The sequence below is a fragment of the Helicoverpa armigera genome, chromosome 1 (assembly GCF_030705265.1).
Source record: "Helicoverpa armigera isolate CAAS_96S chromosome 1, ASM3070526v1, whole genome shotgun sequence".
Classification (NCBI taxonomy): Eukaryota; Metazoa; Arthropoda; class Insecta; order Lepidoptera; family Noctuidae; genus Helicoverpa; species Helicoverpa armigera.
In genome coordinates, this window is record NC_087120.1 from 12,577,337 (window position 1) to 12,600,106 (window position 22,770).

A 22,770-nucleotide genomic window follows, 5' to 3' on the forward strand; every position below is an offset into this window, starting at 1 on the left:
TGGCGAACCGTTGCTTTTAAACGACTTAGCTGTTTTTCCTTTCGGTTGTTCGGAGCTACAACGCCCGAATCGTACTAACGATGTCGGCCAAACAATCGCTAACTAAAATGATCTTTAAAACCGAGAAACAGATTTGGTTCCACTCGAAATATATAATATAATATTATGTTCACTACGCGCGAAAATATCGAAAAGCGCTGTAAGGCTGTCTTCTTTAATTTATCTAGTATCAAAATATATGTTTTTTTTGGATATTTAAGCAGTATGGGTGGAAATAATTCAAATAAATTGTAATTGAGACGTTTCAATTCTTTTTATTCATTTTCAAATACAATAACATCTATACATTGGTATTCTACGACTAAATGTTTTCATTATTTATTATTGACACATTGGTAAAAAATAAATATATTATATCACTCAAAAAAATAACACTGGATAAACAATTTCTTAATAAATAAAATAAATAATCTCTTGACTGGAATTTTATTCAAATCACTGCAATCCTAGGCATGAAACCTGAGGATGATTAAAATTATTCTATTTTTTTTTAACTAAAATTATAATCCTTAGCTACAAAATATTAGCTGACACATTAAATTACATGCAATACTTATTAATTTTCTCACTCAATGGGACATCTCATGCTAGGATTTTTCACACTAAACATTTGAGAGTAAAAGAACCATCAAAAATTGTGAAATTGTGCAACTAAGTAGTGTATGTTTTAGTAAGGGCCTACAGAAGACCCACATCAGAAAACTGTTTGACTGCAACAAAGCTAGCATGACGACACCCAATATCAAATCAGTTCAAATCACAAACAGACCGAATTTAAAAATTAAAATTACTATACAATAAAATTGATGGTAATACTTTTTATAAACAATTAATTATACGAATAATTTAAATCTAAACTAAACTATTACTAATACGATTGCACTTTTTAAAATAATCTAATATTATATACACATCTATTATTACTCACAGTTGAAATTATTTGGTACAGAGGGGTAATACTGATAACAAACCTATTTTGAAATATTTTTAATAAATATATCAAATTAAAAAACATTGTTTTTTTTTACCTTTTTTCGCCTTCCAAGAAATAAGGCGAATTAAAAAATTATTGAGAATCGGAAACATAGTAAAGCTTTATATGTATTTAAAAATTAATGTAATCAGCAATAACATAGGAATACAATGTGGTTATTGCTTCTTCGTAATACTGATGATTACAATAATATGTACAAAAAAGGCTGACGACTGTAAGAAAATGTTACAACCTGCGATTCGACAAATCGGCCGACTTTACCTCAGCATACTTATAGTGGCACAACATTTTTGAGCTTTGATATTTTTTTATCTCAAGATTATGTTCGCAATAGAAATCATTTGGGATTTAATAAAACGGTTCTGCTTATAAGTATTTATTTAATAAGTTTAATAATACTGAGTATAATATCACCAATCGTTAACTATACGTGGCGATTGTGCTTATTTTTTTTATTAGCGAATACTTTTCTGAGGTCATTTTGCAATAACTAAAGAAAATAAATCTGAAAATCAAAGTCGAAGAGTCGATATTGGACGATAACACTGTTCAGAAATTATGAGGCCAATCTAAAATACTAACATATGAGTACGACTGCTCGTACTTGTATGTAAGTATATAACCTACGTACAGTTCAAAGCTGGAGGTATCAAAGTAACGATGTTTTGTGTGAAGAAATTGCGTTTCTTGTCAGTATTTTGGAAACCAATAAGAGTAAAGTATTTGAAATGTTATTGCAAAACACACTGATCAGCTTGTAAACAAGAAGTATTCGTTATTTTCACCATACTTTTCGTACGACCAATTTTTATTCATTTATTTTGTTATCCTAAACGAATAATTCTACTTATTTTAATGAGTATCTATTATTTACATCATTCTTTGATAAAAGACTAGTGTTGCGGTCCATCAGACGCTTGTTATCAGAAGAAAAATACATTCATGACTGAAGATAATATTAAAATACTTGATTTTTACAATAAAAGTAAAATAAAAGTACCTACCTGTTATCAAAATGGATTTAAAACTATAAAAATTTCAGGATAAATGGTAACCAGTTTACAGATTATTAGATAGCTAATAAAAGATATTTCAAAAGGGTTCCTTCGATTGAAATATCAAAAAATATATATTGCTCATTGCAATATTTGATAATGTAAATATATACATAATTTATGAAGGAAATATTTTAAGAAGTACATTACATATATATATATATATATAACGTATGAACTCATGAGCGAAACCGAAACGAATTTTAATAATTTCTACTACGCACGTAAAAATTAAACTAAATTCTGAATTTAATACTAAAATTATTCCTTTTTATGCTGCCAATAAATACATAGTAAAGAATTGAAAATTATGGGTTTTACGTTAAATTATAAGACGTATTGAATTAATGAAATAATTATGATAAAATTAAATTGGTCATGCATAATGCGGGTAGGATCCTAGGTGTGACGGCACGTGGGGAGGCGCCATGGAGTGGGGCGAGTACAAGTTGCTCCCTCCGCCGCCCCAGTTGCCCCAAGACGCCGACGGGAATATTGATGCTGAAACAAAACATTACTTACCTCAGTTTTTACGTGATAACTCACGCCCGCCTCCAATATTCTGTCTATCCTTTGTCTGGCGTTCTAGAGATAAGGATTTGTATGGGACTAATGTCAAAATCCTGTCTCCAGTAAGAAAATCCTCAGTCAGACAGAATATTAGGAAAGGCCGTTAGATTCAAGAGCGCATTTGATAAGAAAGTTGAGAAAAACGCTCTGCGCAGTGCTAGGCGTGGCCATATCTGCGTCGAACAGTTTTTAAACATTACACCGTTTTCACGTCAGCGGATTTTCCGCTCGGTATTTTTTGCGGACCGAGAAAAACTTGTCACACGGATACACGTGGTACTTGAAGTATTATAGTGGCAATGGAAGTGGTAGTTCAAGTTTTTGGTGCCCTCGGAAAATCCGCTAGTGTGAGAACGCTATAAGTTATCGCCATATGCTCTGGGAATTAAAATCTTAGGTAGATAATCGTATAATTTAGCAGCAAGCACATTTAAATATAATTCGTAATGTGGAGGTTTTCCCTATCTTTTCTACCTACTACAAGATTTATATGGAATTGAAGCCTACCAAAATTTAAACTTCATAGAGATAAAACTTTACCTACACGTCCTACACCTATAAAGTTTTATTTGTTCATGTAAATAGAGTTTAATCCTAAAAAATCCAATACGTTACACTGCAGAGTTTAAATAGTATGTTCCATTAAGTCAAGTGTGCTCGGATCGTGGCAATGACAACCCCTTTCGAGCGGCGTGCAAATATTTGTGCACGCAAGTGTACCGAAGCATTAGCAGAGAAATGCAGATTACCAGCAAAACGGTACACTGCCGTGGACAGATTTAAGTATGTGTTATTAAATACCCGTGAGTTTTCCGTATTCATTTTTTCTACCTAGAGTTTAGATCAAGCGTAGATCAATTATCTTATTTTAGGGTCCTGTAGTCCATTCCAATGCCTAACGATTACACTGTTATTGATAATGTAAATTTTTCGGAAATAATCGCTCCAAAAGTAAGAAAATATATGTCCACACCTAACTTAAGAACCATATGTGCAGAAAAATCTCAAAAGTAGAAGGTTGTAAAGATTTTGTAGATTAAATATTTAGAACTTGAGTATTTTCCTTACAGAGGCAAAACGAACACACGCACCTACATTTGTACAATTCGCAGGAGCACATCGCTTGCAAATGAATATTACCTGTGGAGGTTGGCATCGCCGCGTGTGGCGACATGAACGACGAGAGCTTCGCCGAGTGGTGGTACGAGCTCATGAACAGATCGCTCTGGTACTTGTAAGCGGGGTCACTGGCCGCTGGTTGCGTGGCCGCAGCCAACCCTTGAAAGTCAAACTTGTAGGCATACCTCTTGCCATGTACTTTTGTCATTATATTCTTGTCGTAGTAATATCTGTGTAGAAAAACAGTCATGAAAAATGTTGTCACAATTATAGTTTGAAAAGACAGTCGCATTGTTTTAGCATTAATTTTGAATTTGAAATCGCATTGCAGTGAATGAGGCATGAGAAAAGGGTACCCTTTCTTTCGCTAGGGCTCGCTAGGGTACCAGCTTTGTTACCTGAGGGCGCGACTGAGTTTGTCATAGTTCATGTTGGGCTTGGACTTTCGTTCTCCCCACCGACGGGCCACTTCGTCAGGGTCCGTGAGCTTGAACTCCCCATTGGTGCCCTCCCATGTGATGCAGCCGGCGTTACTGGAGTCGCTCAGGAGTTCTAGTAAGAACTGCCACAGTTGTATCTGGCCCGAACCTGGAAATAGCAGCGATATTAGTAAGGTGCGGTAGTATAGTATTGCAAAAGAATTACAATTGTAGTTCCTAAAACATTTTTTTTATTCATTCGTTTTACACTCAATACAATTTTACAAATCCATTATTAGCAATTTTCTTCCTGAACTTATTACTGACACGATTTGTTTTCTATAAATGCAGTCTATAACTTTCGTTGTTCATATGTATGATAGCTTTACGTCTTCAGGTTACCTACATCTAGTGTTGGATGACAATGATGACATCTACTGGATTGTTTATTCAACTAAAACTACTATTCTGGGTGCATTTTTTATGAAATTTTTCATGAAATCCCGCAACATTAGGTACACACACTTTTACACTACCCGGGAATTAGACGAAATAACAAAAAAAGGCGCACAATAAAATGAGCGCGCCACACACTGGTGGATAGTTGGGGCTAATGGGCAGGGTCGCAGCGACGATATTGGGCGATGTGCTACATCCGCGCACGATCGACGCCGGCTCCACTCGTGTGGAACCGCCCTCGTAAGGGCAGCACAAATGATTTGGACACGGATCATTTTTAAAAGACTTTGGGGTAATCGCAGTCGGGGAGTTTCACATAAAATCATTTTTCTGGTTATGTTATGAATCTCTCTATTAAAGTAGACAAAATTCATAACAATGAGTAAGAATTAAGAGTAACTATTCATCCATGTCTAAAAACTAATCGAGTATTTTCAAACTTTTACCACAGCATATTTTTAAAAATAACCCAGATTTAGATCCAGACTGATTAAGGTAATTTTGGCATGTACTTAGAAGCCTACTAAAAAATCATCCCTCTTACCGAAAACCGATTTATGTAACGTCTAGTCTACCATCTCAAACGACTTCTGTTCTACGGACCGTACACTAAGGGTGGGAGCACACGACCGTGCCTTCCCGTGATTTATATGCGCATCGTCTTTTACGTCACAACGTTTGTAGCATCGCATCTCGCCTCGCTTGATCCATTGTTGGCTGTATGCCTCATCGATTTTATGACTCGCAATTAATGCATTGATCGCCAAAATATTGTGCTCCCGGCCTTAAAATGGATGTGGGACGTATGCTCGTGTATCGACTATCGTAGGGTTTGAAATGGTGATTAAGTTGGTAACTTGATGGTACCTATGTATTATATTTTATTAATGTAGTAACTCAAACTTCGCTACGTTATCACTGTTGAGGCCTATGGTTAATTTGGGAGCGGAGATAAAACTTTGAGCTGTTTTTAGCTATTTTTATGTACGAATTTGTTATTGTTATATTTTGTCACAGAATGTGGTAGGCTTGTTTTTGAGCTCTGAATCACTCGATACCTCGTGGTATTTGAGAAAGTTTTGTTCAAACTTTTACAGCAAGAACGAAATCTATTTACAAATCTCGCGATAAAAAACAAAAGCCGATCGATACCTAGCTTAGCTTACATAGGGTTGCACTCGCGTGCTCAGGTAAGGTGCGCCAATGATTACAAATCGGGGCAGGCACGTGGCCCTAATTGTTTTTAGTTCGACGCGTGCGCCGGCCAAAGATTTACTGACAGTAAATTATACGGTGCTGATGCAAAGGTGTGACGGTGCAGCGACCCATGAACTTGGTAATCGCTCGCTTGATTTAATTGTAGTATTTTTATTTTATGGTAATTAAATTGAGAATGAATATCTTGAGTGAGGAGTGAGATTCTTAAAAGGGCAATCAATGAGCATGATTTTAAAGTGGTCAGCATGGTTTTAGCATGATGAAGTGGTCAAAAGATTGAGACAAGTTAATTGCAGCATTAGGTATTACAAAGTTTTAAGACAGGTGTAGGATGACGACTATTAAACCAAATCGAATAAAATACCAAAAACCACAATTTTTACAGCAAAATCGAATCCCAACACAAAACATAATTATTACGTATAATACAAAACAAAATTAATTTAACTACAGTTAATGTGAAACCATGAGAAACTACCCCAACCCCTGACAATTTAATTCTACTTAACATTGATAACCAGCGGTATTAAAGTTACCCTATATAAATAATTTCCCTTCAGATATTGCCATAATAACGTGTGATTTACATAAATCTGAGTGTGGAAAGTGGCCCAGTAGTATTAGATAGTTAGATAGTCGTGTTTTAGTTTCTAGAGGGTCGATTTGAGTAGATTGATCGAGAAGATAACGCGAGTTTGTACTGTTTTTTGTGAGAAAGTTATTTTTTTTTATGTAATGGCAACGCAATCTATGCGACGTTAGACTTTGATTTGCATTCGTTTTTCAAGTGTAGGTGTTATTATGTTTATTGATGCATTTTTTTTAATATTGTACCTCACATTGAACTTTAATATCATGAGGAGATTATGAATCGCAAGATCCAGTCTGGTACGTCTACCACATATTACCTGGCTAAGTTTTTTTGTGAATCAAGTAGGTACATATATTATGTACGGCTATTACCAAAATTATCTAAAATAAAGATTGTAAAATCATCTAAGGTCACTTTGCTATATACGCCTCTGACTTTTTGTTTCCAATTTCTATTCGAGCTTTATTTCTAAAGAAAATGGTTGGAAAAACATAAAAGTATTCACGATTAGTATGAACATAAACATTAGAGTATTGTGTATATTCGTGACATTGCCACGTTCCGTAGCGGCGGCTTATCGAAGAAATCGCGTGTCATAGGCGACGCCAAAAGAATTGTATTGAAAATACCTCATACTTGTGCTAGGCGTTTAAAACAGTCACCTTTGAACAGTTTTTTTTTCAATTTAACTGCTGCCAATTTGGATTATTAGAGACTATTTAGCGACACTCATATCTTGATAACTTATTTCTATCTGTTTAGTCATTTTTGTGAATTTTGTGACAAGGGCATTGTTATCGTGTAGCGCATAATTGTAAGTAGATTATAAGTAAGCATAACTTTTGTACACGAGTTTCGGTAGAATGTAGGTATGAAATAACTCATCATAAAACATCATTCTGACTGATATTTGTTTATTTCTTTAACTACCTAGGTACATGTGTCTGTTTTATTAAGTGTCATGAGCCCTAGTTGCCTGAAATACCTCTAAATAAAGAATGCTTCAGGAGAGACTGCGACAACATTGTAGATTGGTAGGCGTGTCTACTTTCTTAGGATACCGAAGTATTGAATCACTTTATCACGAAACATGTAGTTTTACCTACCTATAATATGGCACCATAATCACAATTTACTCATTAAAAACATGACTTCTAAGTACACATACATGACACACGATCACTTCACGGTACCTGCACCCCATGTACCCCTAAATCGCTGTGATAAGTGAGAGTTAATGCCAGTTTGACCCCAATGTATTGGGGGCCGTTATCGAGATCTCGCGTGATTTCCACGTGAGAATCGGCCACCCTAATTTCTGAGGTCACCTGACCTTTTCACCGCTGGATTATTTTGTTACTATAGGTACTAGTTTACTTTTAACTCTAGAAATGTTTTAATTGGAATTAATCATTGAGTGTGGTGGGAAGCCAAAGTAATGTATGCTGTTTTTCAATAATTTATTAAATATTCTTAGTTATGAACACCTTCCATAGCTATACCACCTTAAGAACGATATTATAGTTTACCTATACTTGCTTTCTAAAATAATATATGTAGGAAACCAGCTGTCGTTAAGTTTTTTTAATAACTTTCCTGTCCCATGAGTCATATGTAACTCACACAGATTGTTTAACTATTGGGACAGTAAAGTGATTAAGGGTAGCCGCATATGTGTTCTTGCAAATAGTTACTGTTATAACCCCTTTATTGTCCCACTGCTGGGCGCAGGCCTCCTCTCACAAGGAGAAGGATTGAGCATTAATCACCGCGCTTGCTCAATGTGGGTTGAAGATTTTAGCCTATATAGACCAGGTTTCCTCAAGATGTTATCCTTCACCTTTTTATCCGCCATTGGTGTCCAAGATATACTTAGAAAGTACTTGCAAATAGTACTTACTTATAAGCTTAATATAACATTTTACTAACCTGAGTTTGCGAGTCGACTACTCGTGGGGCCAAACATTTGATAAGGGTCTGAAACAAACAAACAATGTTAAAATAAAGATTGCAATATTAAAACATTTTCTTAAATCTTGGGCCTAAGTTCAACGACAACCATTAACGAGTTGTTTTCTTAAAATAACTGTGTAAGTACTATGAATTTTAAAAGCAAACATGTACATACATATGTCACAAGTATGTTGTCGGTGAACTTGGGCCTTGTAAAGTTTTCGCTCATTACCTAGTAATTAAGAAATCTCAGAAACTATAAACTCCTACAAACTTGAAGGGAGGTAGATTATTTATACTTAGAGGGAAGACATGCATTAAGGAGGGATTTTACCAAAATCTATTCATTATGGGGTTAGACGGGGGTTGATAGTTCGCGAGGAAGTCCTGTTTTAGAAGTGAGGGTCTTAATTGGTAGTTAAAAAAAAATTGTACGCGGACGACGTCGCGGGCGACCACTAGTCTATAGGTACTAATATTATAAAGCTGAAAAGTTTGTTTGTAGAAGGTAATGTAAGAAGGTTGTAGGCTAATATCAGCATGCCAAGATTAATAGGGTCAGAGCAGTAATGAATAATGTTTCAAAATCGGGGGATTTTTGTTCTATTGAGAGCTTCTGTTGCTTGCGCTGCGTAAACGGTTAAACATTCGCTACAATGAAGTATCACAGCTTTATTTCCCTTTAAAAGTTCTAAAAAAGTGACCGTGACAGCTTATGTCTATCTCTTAGGGTTAGCTCACTATAACCGTTTTTATGTTTATGAAACGTGTTCTCAAAAAATGCATGTGCGAGGGGTTTTTGCAAACATCATTTGTAAGCTTGATTATTTCTAACGATTATTTCTAAATTGTGTATCAATATCAATTTCAAAGTTAGATAAAAACACATTTAAAAGAACCCTAAGTACAAAATCAACATATTTAACCTTAAAACCCATAAGGTTATCTTCATAGGCCGTCGAAAGTCGCGACAACAATCTTAAGACCAACAGCAAATCACGCCAGCGATTGTCGCAATCGCCTCGTTGTAGATCACCTAACATCGTAAAAGATAACCGTTGCCATGACAACTGGCCGCCAACAATGCCGGCCGAAAAAACCCAGATACATTGCATAGATTGCATTACAAATAGGCATAATGAGGTCGGTGTGCAACTATCTCAATTTGCATAGATAGTCGCCCGTCGGCTGCACGTCGACGGCGTGTCTGGCCTTACACGCTTTGAAGAATGCCTTATACATTTTTGTTAAAGTTTTTGTTGTATATCACGCCTTTGTTCTAAGTTTCACACATACAGTTTACATACTAAATGGGTAAGGTATCTTCATAAATTAAAAATAAGTCAGGTCCCACAACCCATCATCAAGGATTTTTGAAAAAGTAAATTGTGAGTAAAATAACGACATGAAGAATAACTTATTTTCTGATTTAAATGGGTGAACGAGGCGGTAGCATTATTTATTATCAGCTAGCACGGTGTCAGTTTCTTCATATTATAGGTATAATAAAGTTAAACTGAATACCATCAATGATTTGTCCAAACATTTCTTCTGACTATTCGCATAATCTACATTTCTGATCAAAAGTATTATTGACGCCTAGATACACGAAGCCGACGCATTTCAACCCCAAGTTCTAACTTAGGATCGACCATAAAAAGTTGCCCTCATAATTTTATACATACGATCGTTGTATGCAAATTATAGTAATAATTTCAATGGCACATTCAAATTGAAACAATAGCGCCCCCTAACGACAGTTCTCGCCTTTTGTTAATGCCATAATGAAGTGGCGATGGTAATGACACTCGAGTTGGACGGACTATAAAGCAGACTGAATGTAACGAATCGAGACCCACTTGAGAGCATTAATTCATATTATTAATAGTATAGTTCGCAATATTAACGGCTAGCATAAAAGTAAGTTCGTGAAAAATCTTTTTCTTACATGAGGAAATATTAACACGTTGTAAAAAGAAAACAGCTGAAGTTAAACACTTATTTAACAATCCGACATTTCCTGTAATAATTAGTAGTGCAAGCAAAATAGTTTTTATCCGTTGGCCCAAAACATAAGTTACATTCGGGCTTGGGAGACAAAACCATAGCTAGTTAAGGAACCTATTGTATTGTACCTACACGTGTATCTATATTATTGTAGAAAATAGGTTTAAAATATAAACTACGGTTCGTCCTGATAAACAAAAGCATTTTTGTTTGCTAAAATCGCAACTCGCTGACGCTTATAATTTTGTACTACACTGAATTATGACACCTACGTCTGGATTTCTGAACACGCAAGTGTAACGGATTTCATATGAAGTAATTACTTAGTTATATACTTAGTAATCATAAAGTGAGTGGCAAATCACACTAATACAGTCCTTTAATTTTACTTTTGAAGCCTTCTTTTAGAAAGCGCATAAACATAAGTACGCGCCGGAAAAGTAATACAAGACATGATGTATTTTCAGATAAACGTTACGTAGATACAAAAATAGGTAGAAGAAGAAAAGTAATGCTAACAACCACCATGGGTCACGTCGCAAAAGAACAAGTGTTTCTATGTAAGTATATCAAAGGTACACGTTAATGTGTTACAGTAGCTTTTTGCCCGCCTAGCACACAAGCTCCGTTTTTGTTTAAGGCCTTGGCAACTTAAAATAATACGGCATTGTAAATATTAAAATAATAATTGAAAGAACTATCCGAATAACTAGGTGTATATCTAGCAAATAAGTCCAAAATTGGTATCTGTTGGCAGTTAGGTATACGATACATCATTAGTGTACATGAATAGGTACATATAAAATGCGTTACACAAAGCTAATAACAAGGTGATTTGCAACACGACTGACGCGGAAGAAAACCCTATTAAAGTCTGTCAAAGCACTATTAACGAAGATGAAAGACGACAAATGTTGCAAACTCACTGTTACTGTCAAAAGCCAAGCTGAGCATAAAAAAATGTTCACAATAATAGTTAAATCGAGGGTGGGTAAATAGCCGCTAGAAGGGCGAGGCGCGATCCAATCGAGATGATTATGATAAATGATCGGGGAACGTTTTTGAGCGTTTCGATGCGTCGCGAACCGAAACCCGAAGCGATGCGGATTCACGCCGACGGTTCATGTTCCTGCGATTTGTGCACGATTGGGATTTTATGATGCGATGACAGAAAAAGAAACATTAATTTTAAGTGTTTAATTAATGAAGCTGTTGTATCAGCAAAGGGATGACATACCTTATCATAAAAGTGTACCGTTAAAAAATTACCGTTTTTTATCTTCTTATAGCACCATCTACATAGCTCCCAATAATCATAAAATGAAATAATTGCATTCAAATTGTTTTATTATGAACTCTAAAAGAACCCACAATTTCTGAATCATAATTTATATCTCGACACAAGTTAATAATTTGCTCTAATCGCCACCCCTTCAAAACGTTGACCAATTTCCATTCGTTTGACGTTACACCCGTTTTGATTCGCTTTTGGATGGGTGGGTGAAATGATTATACTTATAGATGCCAACCATTTAGATTTAGATGATTTAACATTTGCGTTCTAAGTACCTACCTACTTACTAACATATAACAAACCTCCCGATAATTTATTTTTGGGACCATTGTAAACCATTTCTTTTAACAACTCATCACACATTTACGAACACCACGTAAATCCATGAAACACAGATTAAGCATCAAATCTCAAGCAATCATAACTTCAAAACATATCTAATTTCGAAACATACCGTCGTTCTACGGTTCTGAATCACCTACAAACGAAGTTACGTTCGTAAGTACATCTGTAGCTTCGCAAATAGAATTGTCAAAAGCTATAACAGTTCCCATTTGCGAACAAAATTGGTGGGATGTACCCCGTCACGGCTTCTGTCGCCGCTTATTGCCACTCTGATTGTTTTTGTGTATTCCAATCGATTTGCGATTTGTAAAGGTATCTTGAGATTTGTGTTAGGCTGTTTTTTTTTTGTAGTATCTTTGATTTTTTTGGTTGATGTGGATAATTTTGTAATTTGCGCTTAATCCACGCCCAATGTGACGAATACCTATTTATGAGCATTCAGTTAATAATGTTTGATAGAATATCAGAACAATAGCTACACGATTAAACGAGTACCTAAAATAATCGATCATTACTTCCATAGAACTTCCTAATGATATCATCAATTCAGTTTGAATATTTATGGCCTAAGGTGAGATCCTACTGTTTAGTCTTTTCAAAGTCTTAAATTATCCACTCCACCTTTATTATGTATGTTCTAATTGTAAATGATAGAGTAAGGCGAGCATATTTCTCGTTTATATTTTGGCTAGTGGACAATATGTCCCCCGCTGTTTGTCGGGACGGTCCGTCGCTTCCCCTTCGAAGCTCTGTCAACAATGCATTCTTATGGCAAACATGGTGAACTATTTATTTATAGAGCCAATGTCGAGGAAATTCTGCCACAGATGTAGAATATTGGGTGAGGCTCCTGAATTTTAGTGTAAGAAAAAACAACATAAATGTTTTTTCACGACATTCTTACATGACGTACTTACGTGTTAATATCTCAGGAGTTTTCTGGTAAAAATCTGTGACTAGAATGAGGAAATGCCTGAACTAAATTAGAACAGTTACTAGGAATAAACCCTAAGGTAAGGTAGTAAGGGTGGTCACCGAGGTAATTACAGTAGTGCCTTGGAGTTTTCAGTTAACATAATATCCAAAATCTCACAAAAAAGACCTTGTGTTGATTAAAAAAATTCAGGGCTTTAATTAGCTAATTTATGATTAGATATTTTTTACGATTCAGTTTACTTGTCTGTAAGCGAAAGCTGTCTATCAGTAAATCTAACTTATTTGCGAAACTTATTTGCCAAAATAAATGTTCTAGTTAAAGAAACTCCTGAATCGTCTAAACAAGTGGCCTGAAGTGTTTGCCAGTAAGTGAATCAGTTGGTGCCCAGAGCGGCACTCAAACCGAAACCCCTTCACATTACAACTGATTGGTGCTCACCAAATGAACCTTACGGTGTTAGTCTTTTCTACTGTAATTACGCGCCATTACCACTACATTTTCGCAGTACAAAATACATACAATAACAAAATCCAACTCTATCCACACGCAATAAAGTACGTTATCCCTCAGCGGAAACTCTGAGTGCCAATGATGTGCGTCATACGACAAAAGAGAAATAGTTCTTACTGCATTAGCTGAAAATCGAAAATCGGTGGCGGTGGATGTTGATCTGCTATTTTATACCTTATTACATCATGTTAAAGTTGTTTTTCGATTTGGAGATGATAAAGTGTGGGGTGTTGCTTGAGGCCTGAAGGAGTTAATGCGTGCGGCACAAAGGGCCAAATCACTGGCCGACGTGCGGCCGTGGCGTCAAAGAGCGAATTTGTATTCCAATTATGACGCCCGCCAGCATAGACATCCGACGATCAATAAAAGGTGGTCATTTCAGGGCAGTTTTTTCGATATTAAGTATTATGTTATACTTAGCAGGTAGTATTATGGCTACTATGAAGAATCAAAGGCGTAGTAGTTTGTAACGTAAAATGTTATTAAGCCTCGTGAGAAACATGTTATAAAAAACTTATCCATGGCGAAACGTGGCATCGAGTGGGAAAATATTTTGTAAGAATACTACATTCGGCAAATAAAGAACTGAAGACAAAGAACCAGGTGAAGACATTTCATCTATAGTTCGCGCAGAACTAGTGAAAGAGCCATAAAGTAATAATAAAAGGATAATTAATCGATTTCAGTGCATTACCAGTCCCCCAGTGAGTCGTTAGTGCAATTCCGGGCCCCTGTGGCATTAGCCGTTTGATTGCGATTCTGTGCTCCCCACTCCCGGATTCAATAATGTTCACCCCGACAGATTTATTTTGACGTTTCTATTTGTTAAGACGTATGATTATTGGTTAGTAATTGTTTTGTGAGATCAACCGGCAGATCTTATTTGTAAGATTGTGTTATGTCTTTTGTCTTCGCTTGATCAAAAGCAGTTACAGACGATTTGAGTTATAGTCGCAAGATTTTTTGGACATAGTCACAAGTCTTTTTTATTGTTTCATTATGCTTTAGTTTTCTCTTTTCTTTAAATGGTGGTGTACGATAGATAACTTTGCCCTACTTTACAACGCCTAGTTTCAATTTATCAACATCTGTGCACAGTTGCTTTTAGTTGTGTCGCTCCAACATGCATAACATATTGGTTTTCGTCAGAACTGACGGTTCATATTTTGGCTCGAAATATTTTGTAGTTGCTACTTATGAAAATAAGAAGATACATGTCTGGTTTAACACCGAATCTAAGATTCATTTTTACCCAGATCTCTAAGCTGCAACTTTTTCTGAAACATCATATGTGTCGTATATTTCAGCCGTACTTCAAAATTCGGTTGACTAGCGTCAAAGGCGATAAGTTACGCATGACGTGTGCCCCTACAATCGGCACATAAAAAGACAATGTCGGCCGTCACCGCACGCACGCCTGTGAAAACAACGTTTTGATTTCTTTTCGCATTTTTACTTTACTTAGGTACCCCCACGGTACCCCTGTTTGCGTGTCCGTGGGTGCGACCGATCAAACGTTGGGTAAACATGTTTTGCTAGCCATAGCGAATGATGGCTTGCAGGAGAAATAGTTTACGAAAAAATCTTGGCACAAAAACAAGTTGTCGTCATAGTTATGTAAGACTATGTAATTGAGAAAAAGAGTACCTAATAAGTACGAAGAATAACATATTAAAAAGAAGTTGAAGCTGTTAAGAAGAGAATCCCAAAGATAAAGAATAGATATTTTTGAAGATAAAGAAGTTGAATGAAAAAGCAGCAAGCAAAGCCTATAAAACGCCCAACACCCTCCTATAATAGGACTACATACCTACCATCTATATGAAAGAAAATACGAGTCTGATAAGGTATCGCATGTTAATAGGCACTTGGTACAGGTTGTTTCGTACTCAAACAGGTATGTATGAAAGTGGTCGAACAAGGCATTCCTGGGTCCCCTACACCAAGTATTTTGAACACATTCCTTCATTATTGAACTAGTTTTAATGCTGAGTGTGAAAATTGAAAGCGAAGTGGTTTGCTTCTACGTCACTCTACGATTTTTCTACTTATAAGAATATTTAGTGCTTGCACTGCGAATGAAAAATCAAGAAAGTCAGTTATATTTTTTGGCTTGCTAATAGTTGGATGGCAATTACTGCTCGACTGCATCAGTTTTTCCTATTAAATCTATTGTTCTCATTATTTTGACAGTTGAGGGTTTTGGTGTATTCTAATGTTCATGAATATGTTCAACTATTTCTTAATCATCACACTGACCATTTCAATTAGTTCAGACATGTGTGTTCTAATTGTTTATAGGTCAGATTTGTGTGTTCTTTACATAGTCTCAAGAACTGATATTCTGAATCAATAAAGTCTATTACAACGATTCCACGACCAAAACCTTGATTTCTTTTGTCCACTTCAGCGAAATATTTCTCAATCATCACTATGTTCAGGGTGAGAGCCGAGAGTCCCAAATTGAGTGACAGCTCAGAGGCGCGTCTCTTCTCGATTTCATTAGAAAACATTGGGTTCGTTGTTTGTCGTAGCCGCGTGCCCGGCGACAGGCGGGGTCGCGTTACTATGTTAACTTGCTTGCAATATTGTGGTTTGAATAAACTTTGATCCCTTACAATCGTGTGATATTTTCTACTTTGGTTGGTACTCTTTTTTGTGGTTCATCAAAGTCTTTTTTTTTATCAGCGTCAATAATAATTCGTCAATGAAATGTTATCTGCGCCGGTATTGTCATTATCTAGTTCATTTTTTGAAGTGTTACGATTTAAACTAAATATGTTAACCCATATTTTTCTTCACATCCTATATTAACTTTCTCATCGTTGATTACGGCTATGATAATTTAAATTGATTATTTTAGAAAGCAAGTATGAAGTGCGACATCGCTTTATTTGCAGAATCTCCCCAAATAATCATCATCGTTAACATAGGCCAAAAGACCAGAAGATAACCTAAACATAACACAAAACATGGCCCAAAATTATATCTAGTTTCATAATTCCTCATTTTACTGGTACTCTTAATGCCACAGATTAGCGTTTATTATGTAGCTAATCGGTACAAGAATCACGTATTGGGGGTGCATCGATAAAGCCACTTCAGAATCGACTTCATTTGTGTTACCAGCTCTTGTGAGTACGAATATTACTGTTATATTTGTATAATTATATCAATTTTGTTCTTTCATATACTCGGCATAATATATCTGTTTAATTTTATGTAATATTTTTTTTTGAACAGAACGGCATACCTAAAAATACGAACTTTCCAATGTAATTTCTGTCATGTCAATAAAACAATTGGCGAATGTTTAACTACGGAAGGCCTGTATGCCCACCAAATAACCTATATGTACCTTGGGTTCCTGTGTAACTGACCGTGGACAACAAACATTGCCTGAGCATACGGGTCCGGTCATTCGAAAATGTATAGTTCGTTTAACTTCTCAATATGTGCTCGTGTCTTGGACATGGGCTTTTGAAAATCACACTGTCACGTTATCAACTTTTTAATACTATAATTTTCCTTTGGGTGTTAGGGCACCGCATCCAAAGGGTCTTGGTGGTTTTAGGTGCTTTTTTAAAGCTACTTCTATCTTATCTATAAAGATACAATTTTGCGGATCAGTTGTTGATATATTTCAGTAAAATACCTGTGGAGCTTTCATGAGAAAATAAAGAGAAATATATGTATGTATAAAAAACATGATTTTATAGACACTAACCTGGCTGACGTAAGTGCGAGTGCGCGTCAAGCGTCGACTTCGACATTGCTGAAATCGTATTGGACCCATAGCCTGGAACAAAAAGTATATGATTAGTCATAAAGTAATTTATACAATTTCCTTTGCTATTACATTATCGTATTATATTTTAAGACTAAGACGCAGTCACATTTGTGTCGTTTATACTGGAAACTATCTGTCAATTATTATTTTTTATGCAGAACCTTATTTACAAACAAAAATATGTGCTGACGATAAGAGTTCTGCTGAACCTAGATTGAAAAATAGGGGCGGGATAGCAAGCAGAAACAATTTTAACTGAAAAGACACTTCATAGGTTCCGTCGTACTTGAGCTTGCCCGTCTCACATTCCGTCGGTGAGATGTCCCCTAAGCGTTAACTATAGCATTTTCATCTCTTGCAATAACTTTTAATTTCATAACACACACGGTACCGCACTCTGTTGTTTTTGACGGAAAGCGGTAGGTACTCTAGTTTTTCTATGAAATACCCTCAAACCTTTCACACAAGCAACACTCGTCTGTCAAGTCAAGAAGTCAATAATTAAAAACGCCAGCCCACAAAATCGACACAACCAGTTTATATAAATATAACTATAACTAGATAAAAATACCAAAAACGTGAGCCTCTTTCACGCAACTAAAATATAATCCCCCAAAGATAGTGGCTTTACAAGATCAGACAAGGATCATATTACAAGTGATCGATGTTCAGCGAATGTGGCCGGCGCCCGACGCTTCACTGGATAACTATTGGGAGGACAAGAATGGAATTGTCGTAGTTTAGACAACATCTTGTCTGCGGAGTTCACTTAAATGTCGCAGCGATCGATCAGGATTGTATTGGAATAAATGGTGGATTAGAAGACTAAAAAATGGCTTACGAAGATTTTAGGGTAAAATTAGATTTTTGTTCATTTCGGTTTTACTTTCTGTCTAGCTAGACCAAAGAAAAGTTTAATATTTTGCAGCTAACGCCGTCTTAATAGACTAGCCGAATATTTTTCGGCTGTGCTCTGATGCCCTTCAAGTTATACATAGCTGTTTCTTGTTCGAAAATTCCAAAAAGAAGATAAAATGCTATTCTGAAAATAATGTTTATCTCCCGTCACTATCACGTTTATTTTCCCCCAAAGTTGTTCAAGCTCCGTGAAACATGGAATCAAAAATACACCCAAAATCAAAGAGCTTTCCACAATATAGCTCTAACACTAACTATGCGTGAAATCCTATTGAGAGCATCAAAGAGAAAGGAATGCTTCACACCTCTTATCTTGTAATATCGAACCCTATCTTCAGTACAATAATGTTGAGAATTGAATAGCAATGGGATATGACGCCTCGGGTCCTCTCGCCCCTAAGAAACAAATGGCTAACATCATCAATGGAAATCCTGGCGCTTTGTTCGATGACAGTCGGGTTAATAGCGAACTAATTTAGATAAGCCCATTATAGGCAAACGTATCGCGAAACAACTATAGTCAATAGCAGAGTTTAATAGAAGGATAGCATCCACATCAGTTAGGATATCTTCTTTGCTAAATTTAGCATTTGGCAAACCACAAATATTTGTTAATCACAATTCATCTGTCCAGCTTTCGCTTTATTACTCCTTCAATTTTTTAATACCTTTTATTCAGTACCAAATGAAATACCCTTATCGTTAATCGATTGCCAAAAGGTACGCCGAAACCTGTCAATCAACTTTTTAATCGTAACAATTTTATATCGAGTGTGTAAGGTCGAAAATCCCGTGGCTTTTGGGTTCATTGTTTTGGTCCAGTAATATCGTTATGGTTCCGACTGAGTTCGAAGATTGAAAAAAAAACGTTAATTTGTCGTCCTTTTGTCGTTCATTTGTTATTGATTGGCGATTGTTTTAGCTTTGATTGAAGATTTATTTGAAATGAAGTAATAAATTAGATATGATACGATCATTGTTATCGTGAAAGGAGGCTTGTTTCATTATTATATATTTATCAGAGTTTTATTTACGGGAAGGTTAATTACCAAGTTATGAATTAAGAGAAAGTCAAACTACTAAATTCCGCCGGTCACCGATGTTTCGTGGTAACTAATACTAACACTCGTATAAAAAGTGGCCTTTAGTCTTCCTCAATAAATAGGTTTTCTATACTAAAAGAATTTTTCAAAACGAACGTGTGGACCTAAGATTAGCGTTCAATAGCTAGCATTAGCTTTATTCGTAGCTTTATAATATTATTCAAGTTAGAATCCAACCCACGAAACAATGTCATCAGAGAATATACCTACTTAACAATAAATCTCAACACACTAATTAGAGAACAAAAAAAATAAAAATCAGCACGCTAAATCTTAAACACTTTACACTCAGCGACCCCTATTACAAACACGAAGCACCCTATTTTCAATACGATCACCTAAAAACAATTTAAATAACACCACTGGGACCAACCGACCACAGATTAGACGAACCATCACACCACATCAAAGGATTGTCTAAATAAATGTTTGTGCGGTCCTGAGCGAATACTTAATGAAATTCTTTGTAGGACTGGTGTTAAAACTGACGGGGTTTTGTACTTTTTTTATTATAATGTCTCATCATCTCATCTCCCGAGTAGTTACCAACTATGCTGGGGTCGGCTTCCAGTCTCACCGTATGCAGCTAAGTACCAGTGTTTTATAAGAAGCGACTGCCCATCTGACCTTCTCAACCCAGCTACCCGGGCAACCTAGTACCCCTTGGTACGACTGATTTATGGCTACCCGTAACGTATACCAATAATGTTAAATGACAGTCGGGACCTACAGTTTTAGTATTATATTGCTTTTTTTCTATAGTTAATAATACCAAATATGGTGTCATGTTTTTCCCCGTTACGTTTATTGACTATTGTTAAATATAAAAACTATTTAAATAACACCACTGGGACCAGCCGACCACAGATTAGACGAACCATCACACCACATCAAAGGATTGTCTAAATAAATGTTTGTGCGGTCCTACGCGAATACTTAATGAAATTCTTTGAGTACTGGTGATAAAACTGACACAGGATATTTTCGATTTTCTTCTTTCTTGTATTATATTTTTTGGTTGTTTTTTCTATGTTTCTATTTTTTTTATTACTAATATCAATTATTATGATGCCATGTTTACCCATAAAGCGACCTATTATAACTATTGTTAAAGTAATATTGCCTCTGTGGAAGTGATTAATTTGTAATTTGATTGTTGTGTGCCTCATATTGTTGACAGTTTACACAATGAAGGTAATGTCAAAGCCGAATCAGAATACTACGAACTGTAACAGCGGTCAGCGGTGCGCTTAATCTAGTAATTGATGGCTAAATTAGTGAATCATTGGAAGGCACACAGTGTAGTGTAAGCCAATACGGTTTAACTTAATATTGTGTTAATTATTACTCAATAGTCTCAATGGTTAGTAATTATAGTTTTTAGTTCAAAAAATGGCAGTTGCCGACGGATGTTGCTCCGTATAAAAGACGCTTCACGAAAAATGATTAAGACGTATTTTGGCGTAGACAATATGATTTCTTCATTTTAATTCTAAATGATTAACAACTTTACTTATTAAGACCTATGTATATTTTTAAACAAAACACAGTTTAGTAAATAGTGCTGAATTTAAATTAAAATGTAAAAAATATGAATCTTCGTTTATTTATTTATTTATTTATTTAATAGTTCATGTACACAGATACACACACAGAATACAGAAAAGAAGAAAGATAGAACACAAAGTTTATGTGCTGCAGTGTCAACAATTCACAGCAGTTATAGCGCTTAAAAGTTTAATTAACTTTATTGATCTCAAGTCATGAACACATTTTAAGATTAACAGATCCTTTTCAAAAACAAACAATTATTAAATGACAAAACATTGAATAATAGAATGCGCAATTCTATTAGCCACTAATTCGAAATGTTCATTAAAACATTTATTCATTTCGAGCTTAATTCACTTCAATGCTTTCAGTACATTACACGTTTTCACGAACAACAGCAAATATTTTCAGGGTACCAATTTTATTTACAGTTATTTAAGATTACCGTTTATTTAAGTTTTAAAAGACATGTTTAAACCACGTTTACACTAATGAAATGTTAATAAAAGAAAATATATAGTATTTCAGTTATTTTGTAACAGCATTCATACTCGTATTAGATTGGGAAGAGTTAAAAACATTAAATTTTCAATTAGGCAATTTGCTCAGTAAGTTATCTTATGCAGAACCGTATCAAAACTATACGCACATACATTCAGCGGACCCCAATACATAAGCGCGAAATTTTCATTCTAAATTACAATTCTCATACAAGCGTATAGCTGCAAACGATTCGCGCTTCGGGGAGTGCAAAACAATAGGGTGCTTACCGCTTCCCTCCTGATGCCTGAAGCGGTTTTTCCTGCGACTCCCGTACCGTTCTTCCCCATTGTTTCCTCAGTAAGTGCGAGGAGCACAGATGCCGGTGACGAAAGGCACTTTTAGCTAATTTTCGCCGGCGCTCGCCGCTTCTCGTTGACGCAAACTCTGACTTAAAATATTTGGTCCGTTTTTAAACTGACTTTTTGTTGAGATGGGATCATTTGTGCCTTTTTTTTGCGTTTGAGATTTTTAATGCAGATTTCTCTAATGAAAATTTTAATCTGGGGATTTTATTGACACTGTTAATGGCATCGATTTTTCTTCGTTTAAAATGGTCTGTGTTTTGGATTGAGATTAAATAGACTAAAATTCTAAGTTAGAAGCCAACCATTATCTAGTATGAACAGCATAGATTTCACTATACATCACAGATGTGGTAAATAAAATGATGTTATCACGGACCTTTCACAGAGACAGAATTGCAAAGCCTTTTTTACATTAAACTTAACTAAGACTTTATAATAATTGAACGAAAAGTCTAACAAATTACGTCTGTACAGAAAACTCAGCTCCCTAAATCGTTGATGAAATTTTAATGCCAGTCAAACAAATCGAAAGCGTTCATAATTAAGTTTGGGGTAGCGTTGGGGCTTTAATTAATAACATTTAGGTAGCCCGTGGGTCACAGTTCACAGTTCAGGTTTAGAGGGGGCGTTAATAGTTAAATAATCGTCAACGTGCTAACTATGCTGACAGAGGTCAGAGGAGTCAATAAAAATGTGATAATTACCTTATGGGTAATTTATCCATTGATATAATAATATTTAAAAAAAATACGTTCATTACCCTTTGGTAATGACGTACTCCAGACAGACATCTTCGGCGCGACGGCTTTTACCGAAAACTAGTCGGCGACGGCAACGCATCACTACGGCGACTAGGTGCGATTTTGAAGAACAAATAAAGCATTCACTAGTTTATAATAATTGCCGAATGTAATCAAAAGTATTTCTACATCTCACATAATATAGGCTTGAGGCATTAAAAAAATAATTTTCCAATAAAACTAACTAGAATAAACACTGTTATTTATATTTCAGCAACAGATATGTAA

The 22,770-nt window shown here is 35.6% G+C and overlaps 1 protein-coding gene across 4 annotated transcripts in view; it reads right to left on the minus strand.

Annotated features, from left to right (window-relative positions):
- Positions 1-2,334: 2,334 nt before the first annotated feature.
- Positions 2,335-22,770, minus strand: part of LOC110379988 (DNA-binding protein D-ETS-3) — a 64,310-nt gene continuing 43,874 nt past the window's right edge. For 2 of the 4 annotated variants that reach the window (XM_064035547.1, XM_064035550.1), the window contains 5 exons: positions 17,260-17,331; positions 8,416-8,463; positions 4,197-4,386; positions 3,820-4,028; positions 2,359-2,610 (listed from right to left, as the gene is read on the minus strand). In XM_064035547.1, the coding sequence (XP_063891617.1) occupies positions 2,486-2,610; positions 3,820-4,028; positions 4,197-4,386; positions 8,416-8,463; positions 17,260-17,331 (644 nt within the window). In that variant the 3' untranslated portion in view covers positions 2,359-2,485. Of the gene's footprint in view, positions 2,611-3,819; positions 4,029-4,196; positions 4,387-8,415; positions 8,464-17,259; positions 17,332-22,770 lie in introns of all 4 variants that reach the window. The other 2 variants (XM_064035545.1, XM_064035553.1) reach the window with 2 other exon arrangements.